Genomic DNA, 15019 nt, shown 5'->3' on the forward strand with positions numbered 1-15019 from the left:
CACAAAAGTCAAATGCCAGAAACGGACCATCTTGACATACTTTTGAAAGTGCCTTACACGTGCTGCATTAGATAGTGGGCTGAGCTTTCAATGAGACCAGAAACACAGGGCGCAGCCTGTTCCACTGAGACTGGGGGAGGCACACGTGGGAGGCCCTCCACCCAACACAGACTGGGCCACGGCCACCGCAGCTCAGGGATCCACACTTAGCAACTCCAACCCAGCACTTTTACAGTCTTCTCAAAAACCCAAAAATTCACAAAAAAAGGCCCAACTTTTGTTTTTGTTTTACTCTACTGCCAATTGTGTGTAAAAAGGGCATGACTATCCATGACACCCAGCTCAAGTCCTGAAATAACTTCTGTACAAAACAGTTAAGTCTAGAAATGTCATTTGCAAGACAGGATATCACCATCCAAAATCAAAACAATAAATAAGTTATAAGATCTTATGCCTGAATGTTGCCTTATTGATAAAATTCTCCACGGGTAATAATCATATATAGAAAAAAAATACAAAGTGAATTTAAAGTACCTAATGATGATATTTCTTTTAAGTTGTTTGTAACATAACTTATCTTTTTAAAAAGAATTATGACATTTTCTTATCTAGAGCACCAAAAGCTAAATTTAGATACTTACATTATTGCACTCTCCAAGGAAATACAGTGCAAATCCATCAGCTTTTGTGGCTGCCAAGGTAATAAAAAAGGAAGAAACTAATCTCAATGGAAGAACATAACACACATAAATTCTTTAAGGTGCAACCTCAGATATGAGTCTTTTAAATGGATTTCTTCATTAATGGTCATGCAGTAAACTGAACAAAATAACATACCTTTACTCAACTACATAATTAGAGCATTTTTATTTGCTTTCCATCAGCTATTGTAAATTTTAAAATGTGACATCCTCACATGCATATAGCAGTCAATGCACTACATATTTGTCAAACTTTAAATATCAGAATTACTGAAAAATATTTTTAAAATTTGAGAATTATATTTTCAAAGTATTAAAAAATACCAGAAGTGACATTCAGAACACTGAATAACCAATATCAGTATCAACCAAAAAGGATGATGTCTACATTCACATGCCATCACTGAACAGAATACAATTTAGCTTTTCTAAAACTGCTGCAGGGCCATCAGAAGGCAAACTGTAGCAGCAACAAGTAAGGCTTGGGGGCATCGCCTGAGTGGAGTCCGATTTGACTCCTTTACCTGTGTGACCCTGGGGGAGGGATCGGCCTGTCCTCACCACAGCGTCCTCTTCAGCAAAATGGTGATAATAGTATATGAAGTTGTCATCGCCCCAACTAAGTTTAACATGTTTTGTCTTCCCTTCAAATTAATAATTTTCTTTAGAAAGATGTGATTTAATTCATTAAAACTATTCTTTCCAAAGAAAACTTAAGTTATAATTAGAAGACAGAATCCATTTATATATCATATATATATTGAGGGATTAGAGAACCCCTGAATTTTAAGGTTTGACTCATTCTGGTATTTTCATAAAATATTTTTACTCCAAACTTAACCCAAGGATAGAAGTAAATAAATTACTTGCATTTGCCTCTTACTAAGTATATTATTTTTGACACTTTTTGCAATGGAATAAAGGAATCCTTGGTTGTTTCTCTAAGAGGAATACAAAATGCTTCTTACCTATTTTAATGATGCTACTCAGTTCATAGAGGAGCAGCTGGTTATCGCCTCCTGTGTCCAAACGCTGCTCTATGTAGCTGTTCAGCTCATACACCACTCCCTGCATATTCGTATCCTGGTACTTTGAATTAAAAAAAGGAGCATAATTAAATGTAATCAAATAAAAATTCCTTATTTATAAAACACACTATTAATATACATGATGCTATATACTAGCGTTCATTATGCCTTTACAGATCATTTGAATATTATAATCTATAAAAATGGATTGAAACTTAGAGTTGCTATGACTTATTTAGAATTATTTATAGAGTCCATGCATACTTATTTATATTAAAATATCAAACATTACAACTTTGTACATTTTATATATAATGCATCAGGCAACTTGATGAATAAAAATTGTACAAAAACTGGCTAACTGAATGAAACACGGTGAGAAGCCAGAGAAGTTCACTGACATGTGCTGCACCAGGTGGCACACATTCTGCCCATTACTCTCCACTCATCTGCAGGCTGTGGCCCCCACCCCAGCCGGATCTCGGATCTGCTGTTGGGACAGAAGCAAGAGGCTTGCATGGGAGTCGCCAGTGAGTCTGCGGTGCTGGGCTTCATCACAGGAGCGGGGGCACCAGCAGGAGCATGGGGTCTGGGAAGGAGGTATCTACACCTTAGCTACGCCCAGCACAAGCTACCACTGTGTCTTCTTTGAAAGGAGAGAAAAGGAGTCTTCTAACAAGCTTCCCTGCTACCAAGCTTGCCTTTTTCATCCTGCTGCCCAAACAGCCATGGTAAACCTTAAAATGAAATTCTAACATTCCCTGGCTTACGAACACTCCGGAGACTTCCTGCTGCACTTAGAACAACAGGATGGCCTCCCACACTCTACAAATGGGGTTATCATCTGCCTCAGACACAGTTTCAAGCCACCTTTCTCTTTCTTGACCACTCAAACATCTTTTACTCCTAAAGGTCTGTTACTTGCTAATATTCTTGAGCACAGTTCTCAACAAATATCTGTGGAATGAATGAATGTGAATAAATAAATGAAGGAATGGATGAAACAATCAATCGTTCCACAAATATGTACTGGCAATTCTGACAACCTGTTTTGTGTAGACCCTCTTCTAGAAACAAGAGATGCTACAGAATGAACAAAATACAATTCTACTCTTCAAGGAGCTTACAATCTAGTTAGAAGAGAATAAATAAATTACATAGTATGATGAAAGGCCACAGGAGCTATGCAGAAAGAGCCTAGATCCAGTCACACTAAAGCCATCATGTCTACACAGCTATCCTGAGATGGTTCTTGCTCATGAATGGGACACATTCTTTAAGCACTTCCTTTTCCTGTACAGAGGGGCACTTCAGCTGGCTTCAAGGTGGGTGTTTAGTCACTCAGTAGAGGAGACCCTATAAAAATGATTTACAGGCTGATTTCTTCCTCTGGCTAGGATTCTGAGAACAGGGCCCTTAAGGAGACGTGTACAGTGCTGAGGCTAGTGACTAGGTGTTAACCATCTCTTTTGGACAGGAAATGGGTTATCACACACAGGTGAGAAATGAAGATATTCCAGGATGTGGAGAGTTTATCATGTGGTTTCCTTTCACGTTTCTGGGCTTTAAGTTTCTCATTTGTATAACAAGAAGATTGAAATGCAGTCTTTAAAATACCTTCTAACAATGACTATCTAAAATAATCTAAGACCCAGGATTGTAATTTTTTCTGTTGTTCAGTTCAAATTCTAATCTTTTACTAATCAAAGGGTTAGTACACCATTTCTTTTGATTACCAATGACAACTGCATAAATATCACAAGAGCAAAATGTTTTACCATGGTCATTATTCTACATTAATGTATTATTTAGTCTCAAATTTTAAAGGCCTATGTACATAGTGGATCATTCAAACCATAATATACTGTAAAACAAAATACATACAAATATGAAATAACAACCATAATTATTATTTGATTGTTGGCCTATGGCCATTTTGCTACTCAAGATTATTGTTATTAGAGGAAAGGTGGAGGGAACAAATGGAGATGAACGCTGAACCACGTACTTCTAAGAAGCTCTTACAGAGACAACTGATGAAGAGAACTTTTAATTCTACAGCGTGACTAATAGAAAATCACAATAGTATATTAATGAAGTTAAGAACTTGTATTTGTCCAGCATTTTTAACTTTCCAAAGTCCTTCCACTGCTTTTATTATATAAAAACCCTTATGAAAGTATATAAACTGTGTAACACTATAACATTCATAACTCAAGATGAGCTAGAATGCTTGAGGAGAATGAGGCAATGCACATCTCAAACTCCACAGTTGGACTGGACACCGCTGCCCTCATTTTCTGTTCCACACTCACTTTCATGCAGTACTTGCTCTTCACTAGCACAGCCACCAAAAACGTGGATTTGCAGATGTGACTTCATTGAAAGGACTGGAGTGTCTAACACTGAAACTGTGGACTCTGTCAAGCTCTGTCCAACAGCTGTTGCATTTTCCATATATGCTGAATCCCCATGTGAGTTTGCTATGATGCCCAAGACCATTTGGATCACAGTTTGGGAACCAGGAAACAGTTACTCTATCACCCAGAGAGAAATAATATTTTATAAGATACAGTGGTACTGAATGGAGCAGTGGCCATCCACGTGGGAGTGGGTCTAGCCAGGAGAACAAACGTTCCAGACCTGCTAAAGTGAGTCAGGTATGTACACATGCATTGGAAAGCCACTTCACCAGGAAGGTTTAGAGGCAACTCAAGAATGAAATGGGAGCTTGGACAAGGCCAAGTCTGTGCTCCCTGTTGGCACTGAGCCTTCAGAAGTCTATGAGGCATCACTGGAAGGGCTATGACAACACACCAGAACACATGATGAGATGGGGGTTCAGTTGGATAAAGACTTAACAGCATGCAAAACAGCTTTTAGCTTTTCATATAAACCCCAATATTTGGATAAAATCTCATCATTCTTTAGATTTTCTATCTTTTATCTTTTTTTATAACTTTTCATTTTGACATAATTTCAAACTTACAGAAAATGACAATAGTACAAAACACTCCTGTATACCATCAGTTGTTTATATTTTGTCTTATTTGCTCTACCATTTTCTGGATAAATTCTTTCTTCTTTTCTTTTCTTTTTTCTTTCTTCCTTTCATTCTATTATCCATTTTTTTATCTATTTTATTCTACTTATTTTTCACCTATCTTTATTTTTCTATATATCCATCATTTATCTGCTTTACTATCTAAACACACACAGAGACACAAACACAAATGTAATAGTAATAAATACTTTTTCCTGATTATTTGAGAACAAGTTGGTATGCTTCTTTCTCCTAAACCTTTGGTGTATATTTCCAAGGAAAAAGGATATACTCTTACATGGTTACAATATAGTTATCATGACCAGAAAATATAATATTGCTATAACAACATTAGCTAATTAAAAATCTACATTCAATTTGGTACTAGCACAAGAACAGACCCACAGGCCAACGGAACAGACTAGAGAGCCTAGATATATACCCAAGCACATATGGTCAATTCAAATATGATAAAGGAGCCATGGATATACAATGGGGATATGACAGCCTCTTCAACAGCTGGTGATGGCAAAACTGGACAGCTACATGCAAGAGAATGAAACTGGATTATTGTCTAACCCCATACACAAAAGTAAACTCAAAATGGAACAAAGACCTGAATGTAACTCATGAAATAATAAAACTCTTAGAAGAAAACATAGGCAAAAATCTCTTGAATATAAATATGAGCAACTTTTTCCTGAACACATCTCCTCGGGCAAGGTAAACAAAATAAGAAATGAACAAATGGGACTACATCATGCTTAAAAGCTTCTGTACAGCAAGGACACCATCAGCAGAACAAAAAGGCATCCTACAGTATGGGAGAATATATTTGTAAATGACATATCTGACAAAGGGTTAACATCAAAAATATATAAAGAACTCACATGCCTCAACACCCAAAAAGCAAAGAACCCTATTAACAAATGCATGGAGGATATGAACAGACACTTCTCCTAAGAAGAAATTCCGATGGCCAACAGGCACATGAAAAGATGCTCCACATTGCTAATTATCCGGGAAATGCAAATTAGAACCACAATGAGATATCACCTCACACCAGTTAGGATGGCCAACATAGAAAACAGGAACAACCAATGCTGGCGAGGATGCGGAGAAAGGGGAACCCTCCTACACTACTGGTGGGAATGTAAAATAGTTCAACCATTGTGGAAAGCAGTATGGAGGTTCCTCAAAAAGCTCAAAATAGACATACCATTTGACCCAGGAATTCCATTCCTAGGACTTTACCCGAAGAATGCAGTTTCCCAGTCTCAAAAAGACATACACACCCCTATGTTTATTGCAGCACTATTTACAATAGCCAAGAAATGGACCTAAGTGTCCATCAGTAGATGAATGGATAAAGAAGATGTGGTACATATACACAATGGGATATTATTCAGCCATAAGAAGAAAACAAATCCTACCATTTGCAACAACACGGATGGAACTAGAGGGTATTATGCTCAGTGAAATAAGCCAGGTGGAGAAAGACAAGTACCAAATGATTTCACTCATCCACGGAGTATAAGAACAAAGCAAAATCTGAAGGAGCAAAACAGCAGCAGACTCACAGAACCCAAGAATAGACTAACAGTTACCAAAGAGAAGGGAGGGAGAAGGGGAATAAAGGGCATTAAGATTAGCACACATAATGTAGTGGGGAGGCATGGGGAAGGCAGTATAGCACAGAAAAGACAAGTAGTGATTCTATAGTCCATCTACACTGATGGACAGTGACTGTACTGGGGTATGTGGTGGGGACTTGATAATGGGGGGAATCTAGTAACCACAATGTTGCTCATGTAATTGTATATTAATGATACCAAAAAAATTCTACATTCAAATTTCATTCATTGTCCCAATAATGTCCTTTATAGTTTTACCTCCCACTGAGGCAGGTTCAAATCCTAATCATATATGATATTTAGTTGTTGTATCTCTTTGGTACACCTCCATGTGGGACAATTCCACAGCTTTTCCTTGTGTTTCTTGAACATAATGTTTTGAAGAATACAGGCCAACCTGGATCTGTCTGATGGTTTCACAAGATTAGAATCAGATTTTGGATTTCTAACAACAGCACAATAAAGTGATGCAGCTAGACCACCACCACTGTTTCTGTATTTCTTACTTCGTGTTCTACTGGGAAGAACTTTCCATTTTCCTCATTCCTTCATTTATATGAGAATGGGCTCACATATCCTCATTTTATTCAATAGGTTATAATTAATATTGCTGTACATGCATTTTGATGCTAAAGTTGCAGACAGACTAACAAAACCAAAGGGGCTCAGAGTTGATAGCCTCCATCTTCTCATAAATACAGAAGCAGTTGCAATTTAACAGCAGTGAGGACAAGGTTCGAGCTGATGATGCAATGAGGATGAAAAACCTAGAAACCTGCCACATAAAAAAGTCTCATCAAACCTGTATTACCAAGCAAAGGCAAAATGTATTCCAGATCAGCAAACGAAGCTCACAGTTAACAGGAGCAAATAACATCAATGACCACTGCAGAGGTAGAGATGTTCAGAACCAGGTACTGGCAATATTTCTCTGACGTCAGTTCAATTTTCTCTAAGAAAACTCCACTCACAGAGAAATTGCATACCTGCATAATAATTATCTGGCCTTGGTATAATGACTTTCACAAAAGTCAGGTACTCAATTTCCAAGTCATTCATTCATTTAAGGTAATAATGCTATGCTATTTCTCAAAACAGATTCACACAGAAACTCTGGAAATTCTAAATTCTCACTCAGAGACTCAGACTCATAGTCATGGAACATAGTTATGGTAACATAAAATCAGATGGTGCTCAAGTTTTACTTCCAGTCACAGGATGCAGCTTATTTGCTAATCTCTTGTTTGGGGGAATATTTTTTATAGATTTCACTCTTTCTGAGAAAAGATGAGTTTGAATTGTCTATCCCTAGATCTTCCACAGCATCATAAGGGCAGATGCCAATAAAGGAAATCCTATCACCTACCTGTTAAGGTCCAACACTTCCTATGAAAAATGTTGAGCAAAAAAAGTTTTAGTTGCAAAGAGAAAGAAGAAAGATAATAAACATAAATACGAGGGATTTCAATAGCAAGGTGACAATTTCCTGTGTGAAATTACCAAAATATTCCTCAAAGAACAGCACATGCTCAACTTTACATAAACTTTTCCCTTTCTATGTAAAACTGAGCACTGCTCTCAGTTTGAATAGGGAGTAAACACACTTAGAAGTAAAATAATCCATCTTACTCCACTTCCTGTTAGACTGAGTGAGATCCTAAAGCTGCTGCTAGTGTCTATGACTTAGTGATTCAGACACACATCTTACAACCTATGTTTTTTACTATCACAAAGCAGTATGACTTCAATCACATAAAACTAGACTTTATTAAGAAAAAGTTTAAATAAATCTCTGACATCCAGATGGAGAAATAGAAAAACAAAACAAAACAAAGCAAGAAAGAGAGTGCACGAGAGCAGGTGTGGATTTATAAATACTGGCAGGCTACTCTTTTTAGTGATGACATCTCATCTTAGGAAAATCAGCCTACAAATGGACTGTCTTCACCTGGACCCCCATCCCATCTGCTCCCTGCCTGCCGGTCTGAGCCTCCTGTGCACTCCTCCCTGCCTGCTGACCAACGCCTTCTGCTCTGCCCTGGAAATCACTGCCTGGCACCCTCAAACCCCCTCTGTTCTCCAACTCCTCTGAGAGGAACGACTGCTTAACGTTTTCCCCACCTGAAACCTTCCTACCCTCCTGATCATACAGCTTTCTGTACTAGAATTGCTTATCCAGTAATGTAAAATTAATCTGTACAGTGTATGTTCTTGGGTATTAAGCAGGTAATTCAGAAATTTCTTCATAAATGCAGTACTAGATATTTAATAAATGTGGGCAAAAGACTAGCTATCTCAGGAAAAATGATTTTTTAAGAGTTGGCATTCTATGACCTTTCCCCCCTCACTTTATTCTATAACTAAAGAAAAATAAAAGCAAAGAGAAAACATGTAACTATGGCTGCTAATACCATGAATTTCAAGGCAACTCTGCTGGACATGACACCAATGAAACCAAACTGAGAAGAGTCACTGAGGGCTTACTTAAAACTCCCTCCCCAAGAAATGGCACTGTTGCATGAAGTTAATGAAAAACATTCCGGAGAAATTAATGACATCAGATCCCAATTTCATACGGCGAGCGCTGCATGTGAGTTCACGCTATTTATGCAAGAGGGCCCTGCATTGGAAACACACTGAACAGAAATACAGGACTAACAGAATCGAGCATCCCGTTACCCGAGCGCACCAAGTCACTAAATAGAAGGGATTCACACTGTTTACCAGGCCAGGTTAAAATGAAAACAGTATCATGAAATCTGGATTCCAGTACAGAAATTTCTATCAACCAAGGAAAAAAATCACAGAGACAAAGTTCCCCTGTGGGAGTGTCACTGCTTCTCAGGCTGCACGGTGTAGCTGAACCTCCCCAGCTGCCCTCAACAACAGCACCTAACAGGAGAACCGGAGTAACATCTCCATCACAGGAAGCACAGGTATGGAAACTCTACCTACAAATACCAAACCTAACATTACCCAAGGATTAAAAAACATAAAAAGAAGAAATCAACAAATGACCTCTCAACAAAGAGAGCAACATTTAAAAAAGAAGAAAAACCTACCAAAAATACACAGGTATTGGTATTGCCTCACGTACCCAGGATAAATGTCTTGGGAAACAGTATTGTCAAGAGTACACAGGATAAATGACATAATTACTGTGCTTACTGACTTTGCCCCACGCTAAACGTAAATGTTGTGAGGCAGGAATTTGTCAGGTTTCTTCTTGACAAGCCTGGAAGACAGCGGCTCAACTGCTAAAGGGATGCTTCAGTGTTGATGTCTGTTTAGAAAGACATACCAGACTGGGCCGGACATGCGATTCTAACATGGCACTGGATACGGTATCTTACATTATTCTTACAGATGAACTTTCCACATGAAGCACTGTCCTATTAGTGTTTTAATAAATTGTTGAAAAAAGGGCATAGGAAAATAATTTGGAAAAATTACTCAAATTTATGGCTTCAAAACAGAGAAAAAGGTAATACATTAGATGACAGAAGTAAGATTGAGACTCACCTCAAAAGGTTGGAATGGGTCAAAACAAGATAAAATGAAGTTCAATTATTGTGTAGTCAAAAAGTTAAAGTTATGGAACAAAATCTGTTGATGAAGACATTTTCTTGGTCTTCCTTCCCCTTCACTGACCTCTCCTTCTTAAGCTCCTTTGCTGGTTTTTCCACATTGTCTTCACCACTAAACAACTGTAGTGTCCAGAGTTTATTCTCAGACCTTTTTCCCCCACAGACAAATTCCCTAAGTCATGTCATTTAGTTTCATGGTGTTAAATACGATCTACATGCTACAGACCCCCCAACATCTCTAGCTACGAACTTTCCTCTTGGCCTGGCAGTATATACACTTGCTTTCAGGTATCACCAACTTGATGTCTGATAACTCAAATTTAACATGTTCAAAAATAACTTACTGCTTTTTCTCAACCTCATTCAACCCATTCCTCCTGTTGTCTTCCCCATGCCAGCAAAGAGAAATTTTATTCTACCAGGTGCTCAGACCAAAAAAGGCTGGGAGTCGTGACTGATTCCTCTTTTCTCAACACCACATGCAACCCCTGGGCACAGTCCATGAGCTCTGCCTCCCTAACACGGCCAGCCTCTGATCACACCTCCGCCTCCCCCTGCCTACACCCCTAGGCCCTACCTGGGGCCCCCATCTGCACCTTTCCTCCCTGTGTGCACTCTCAGTTCGGCTGCTAGAGCGACCTGTCTGACATTTAAGCTAAAGCATGACACTTTTCCACTCAGTGTTCTCCAGCTGTTCCCATAATAGCTTCCAGTTGCTCCTGGGATCCAGTGTAAAGCCTGTGCAGTGGACCAGGAGGCCTTAAACACCCCCAAAGTCCTTAAAAAACAAACTCACCTCCACATCCCACCACCCCAGTGCACACTCTGCTCCTGCCACGGGTCTCCCTTGGGGCCTTGGCGGCTGCTGTCTTTTCCTTCTGGATGATTCTCTTACTCCCTTCAAGTCCTGCTCAAATGTCAGCTTACTGAGTAAAATTCCCCTGACCACCGTTTATCTGTAGTAAGCCACTTCCAACATACCATCACTCTCTACCACCTTATTTCACTTTATTCTTCCATGTATTTATGAGAGTGCTTATCAACACCTTATATGCATAGATTTAGATTAAAATGTCAGCTGTCTCCACCACCCTCTTCCACACTATGAGAACCAAACCACTATCTTGCCACCTGTGAGTCCATCCCCAGCACCCAGAACAATGCCTGGCACATAAACGCTCAGCAAATATTTGTCAATTGAATGGCAGATGAGGAGAAAGACAGACGGGGAGGGACGGATGAGAGGAGAAAGGAAGGAAGACAGAGGGGAGGAGGAGGATGAAGACTTACAGGTACGAGTTCACTTCATGTAAAAAAAACCAAATCTTACTTTACTCGGAATGAATAAGCAGAAATGTCCTAGCTCTTTAAAAAGCTGTTCTCCCTTAAAACAGAAACACAACTTCAAGGGGTGTGTGCCGCAACTCACCTTACCAAGGTCAAGCCACCACTGCTCTGTAATGTCACAGCACAGCCACCGCCTTCTAACAATATGCTAATAACCTACACTTTACAGAGAATGTGACCCCGATCCTGAGGAGGCAGATGGGGGACAAAAGTGTTTTTAGAAGAATGTTTCACTGGGAAAGACAGACCACAACCCCTCTGCTCAAAGAGCCTGAATACGGAGGAGGGCAGACGGCTACAAAAGTCAAAGCCATACCCACAGATGATAGTGAAGGAGAGGTGGTTTGGGTCTAAGTGAGCGAGTGGCTTATGAACGTGCAAACTGCCCGCAGCCTCAGCGAAGAGCAGGCTTTCTGACAATGGGTGTTCCTGAACAGAAGCCTTGTGGCCAGTCACCACACACTGAAAGCTCACACTAGGTTATTTGTAAATCTTAACTTTAATTTAAAAAAGGGTATACTGTTATATAAAGCAAATTCTGAGTATCAGTCAAGTAAGTATTGATCAAGACACAGAATGGATATATTTGGAAGAAAAACTTTAGAAGATCTTAGCAGCTGACGCTCTTCTAGGTTATCAGCTCATATATTAGTATTTCTCAACTAGAGATTCACCTTCACCAAATCCGAAATGAGAGAACCTTATAAAATAACAACAAAGAAAAATCACTATGTACAGTTTTCGCCTCACTTCTGATGGCCTTAAAGACAGCATGTGGTATTGTCTGAACACACGGTGTCTCTTCTCTCCTCACTGGGAGCAATGGAGCTGGCCTGGCGCTGGCGTAGTAAGAAGTAGGTGGTGACATCATTATCCGACTCCAAGATGCCTGGTGGCAACGCTGTGTACAGCTACAATATCCAGAAATGGAGCCAATAAAAAAGTCTACTCTCTGTCTAGGCAGTTGTTTCCCCCAAATGTAACCCAGTTTATATTTGAAGGAGTGGGATGCCATAGCGAAATCAATTGTAACACTTGGGTAAAAATAAATAATCATCACATTTGGGGACACTGGTGTTCCAGCAAACAGGCAAACAGGATCAGTGCAGTGACATCTCAGGAGTACAATTCTAATCTTTGTTGTCAACAGAACAGCATGCTAGGAAAACACACAGACCGGTCGAAACAACCTCTTTGGGATATCCCTCTACCCACCTCCCTCAAAAATAACAAAAAAGTCTAAAACTTCTTCAGGATTGTAAAGGTTAAACTGAGGGTAGGCATTCTCTATAAAATGAAATTAGTCTGGGTTAAAAAAAAAGAGAGAGAGACTCAATTGAATTGTAGTTTTCTTCTGGCCTCCGATTTATGAAATGCAGGGTCTACATGAGATCGGGGACAGCAGCTTCCCTGGTGAGCCTCGGGGCGTAGCTCCTCTGCCCAGGTTCACTCGCCAGAATCCCCTTTGGGGCCTCACATAGCACTTCGTGGTTTCATTCTGCTGTCCCAGCAGCTGCAAAAATTCCAGGCTGGTGCTTGCTGAAGCACCCAGACCTGGGACTTCCTTACTGTAAGCTCTGTCAGTAAGCGTGAGGCCCCTAGGAAAACTCTGAGCTTCACAGAGATCTTGAAAGTCTGTTATACTCCTATGGACACAGAGAATTCTGCCCAGTCTCCAGCAACGGCCCTGGTCATTTTAGAGACGCCTTTCCTCAGGTGATGAAAAATAAAGGAATATATCGGTATATGTGATCCTATTAACGATACTTCAGCTTAGATCTTCTGATAGAGTGATCTCTCACGTAAAGTTGCATCGGATGCAATTCAAACTGATTATTTTCATTATTTAATCCAAATTTAAGACCTTTATTTGTACAAAAGATAAACAATTAAGGTGTCTTTCACATGTAATCAATCAAGAGTTGCGTGGTATTAAACAGAGTATGCTGGGTACTCTCAGCACTCATCTCCCATTCACTTTCAAGTTTGCTAAGTCTCTTAAAGTTAACACGAAGTACTTCTCTGGGACATGGAAACAGTACGTCTAATATTTCTCAAAGTACTGAGGAGTATCATGCCTTTGACACATAAGTAGTCACCTTTTTTTCCCCCAAAAAGAAGGTGTGTGACCTCCAAGGCAGGGTGGGCCAGGTAACACGCTGGGCGAACCTGACAGCCAGGGCCTGGCTAAGCTCCGGCTCCCTGGTGGAGTGGGCTCTGTGGAAAAGCTGTGTGGGTGCTGCCTGCCCTTACGTTTTCAATAAAAGCCAGACATCCAACCTTCACATGCAGTTTCTCTACTTCTAATGTTGGCAACCAATTCACAAAACCCCCCAGGCATGCACAGGCCGAACACTGCGCGTCTGTCCACCATACTCAGGTCTGAGGACCCCACTCGCCACCTCTCCCTCCTGCCTCCATGCCACATGCATGAGCGATGCTTAGGAGGGCACTCAGCTCCAGTCATTATTATTCTAACGCATGAATATGTTAGAGTGCCGAGAAAGCATACATACAAACGGCTTGATTTTCTATCCCATGGTAGTAGAAGTTTTGTTCACATCACTTACCCTGCTGACTTCCTTAGGAGCCGATTCATCTGGCGATGGAAACAGAAGGGGAAACACAATTAGAAACTCTGAGAACATGTCATTCACTCTCAATAAACTAGAGAGCTCGTCTGCAAAGCTTCCTCTAAGAAAAGCAAAGAATTTGGTTTTAAAAATCTGTAAAGTAGAAGTTAAACATAATAAATTTATAGTAAGGCATACATATTAATTTTGAAGGGGAAATGAAATACCATAACAAGTTGCTAGTCATTTTCAAGATTACCTTTTCAGGGGCCCTGAAATGGAGTGTCTGCAACCGCAGCACCGTGCTTATTCATGCACACACACCTAGAAGGGGGCTAGGGAGACAGGCAGTGTTCAAATGCCCCAACCCACACAAATCTGATAAATGGCCACCATCACCTGTGCATCTCCTGCTTGTGGAAATAGGACGCGTGCCTGTATGGCAGGCTGCTCAAGGCTCGAAACACACGTACCAATAGCGCTGCTGTGTTCCACGGGTCCCAGAGGCGGGGGCTGTGTGTACAGCTCCTCAGAATTGGTTACTGGTAACAGGAGACCAAAGGATGGCCCTGGCCTAGGCCAGACCCGCAGAAGGCTCTCCCTGTGGGGCTGGCTACACAGCAAGAATGTGCCTGTGTGACCCATGGGGTAAAGGAACCAAATGGCCAAGATTCCACTGCATATCCACTGGCTCTGGGATCCCAAGCCGAGGTCACTGCTCTGACCCAGCAGCAGGGCATCTGTGTGGCCCTTACAGAGGAAGGGGGCCTGCAGGCAGGCCTCCCCGGGCCCCTCACTGAGGCAGCCTTTAATGTAACGCTGCTGCTGCTTTGTGTCTTCTTTGGCGATCAACCTCTGTCCCACTGCCACCATGGGCACACGCTCAACATACCCAGCTCCCAGGAGTTGTGTGTGTCACTCTAACACATATGTGAAATAGTTACTGTCCTCCAAGTACAGAGTTGTGGTCCTCCCTCCTAAGTATACTTGCTAACTGACCCACTGAGTCCTGCTGTTTCCTCTTTTTCTAACTTTTCTCTGATTTACTGCTTACCACCCATTTGCACACCTAACACCAAGTCCAGTCCCAAATCACATACTAACCA

General features: G+C 40.7%; 1 protein-coding gene across 1 annotated transcript in view; it reads right to left on the reverse strand.

Annotated features, from left to right (window-relative positions):
* Positions 1–14786, reverse strand: part of LOC130679762 (cAMP and cAMP-inhibited cGMP 3',5'-cyclic phosphodiesterase 10A-like) — a 108178-nt gene extending 93392 nt beyond the window's left edge. The window contains exons 1-4 of the mRNA XM_057489202.1: positions 14387–14786; positions 13911–13939; positions 1670–1790; positions 642–691 (exon numbers count right to left, since the gene is read on the reverse strand). Of these exons, the coding sequence (XP_057345185.1) occupies positions 642–691; positions 1670–1790; positions 13911–13939; positions 14387–14786 (600 nt within the window). The remainder of the gene's footprint in view (positions 1–641; positions 692–1669; positions 1791–13910; positions 13940–14386) is intronic.
* Between the last annotated feature and the right edge of the window lie 233 nt (positions 14787–15019).

This window comes from Manis pentadactyla, chromosome 12, assembly GCF_030020395.1.
Source record: "Manis pentadactyla isolate mManPen7 chromosome 12, mManPen7.hap1, whole genome shotgun sequence".
In the NCBI taxonomy this organism is placed as follows: Eukaryota; Metazoa; Chordata; class Mammalia; order Pholidota; family Manidae; genus Manis; species Manis pentadactyla.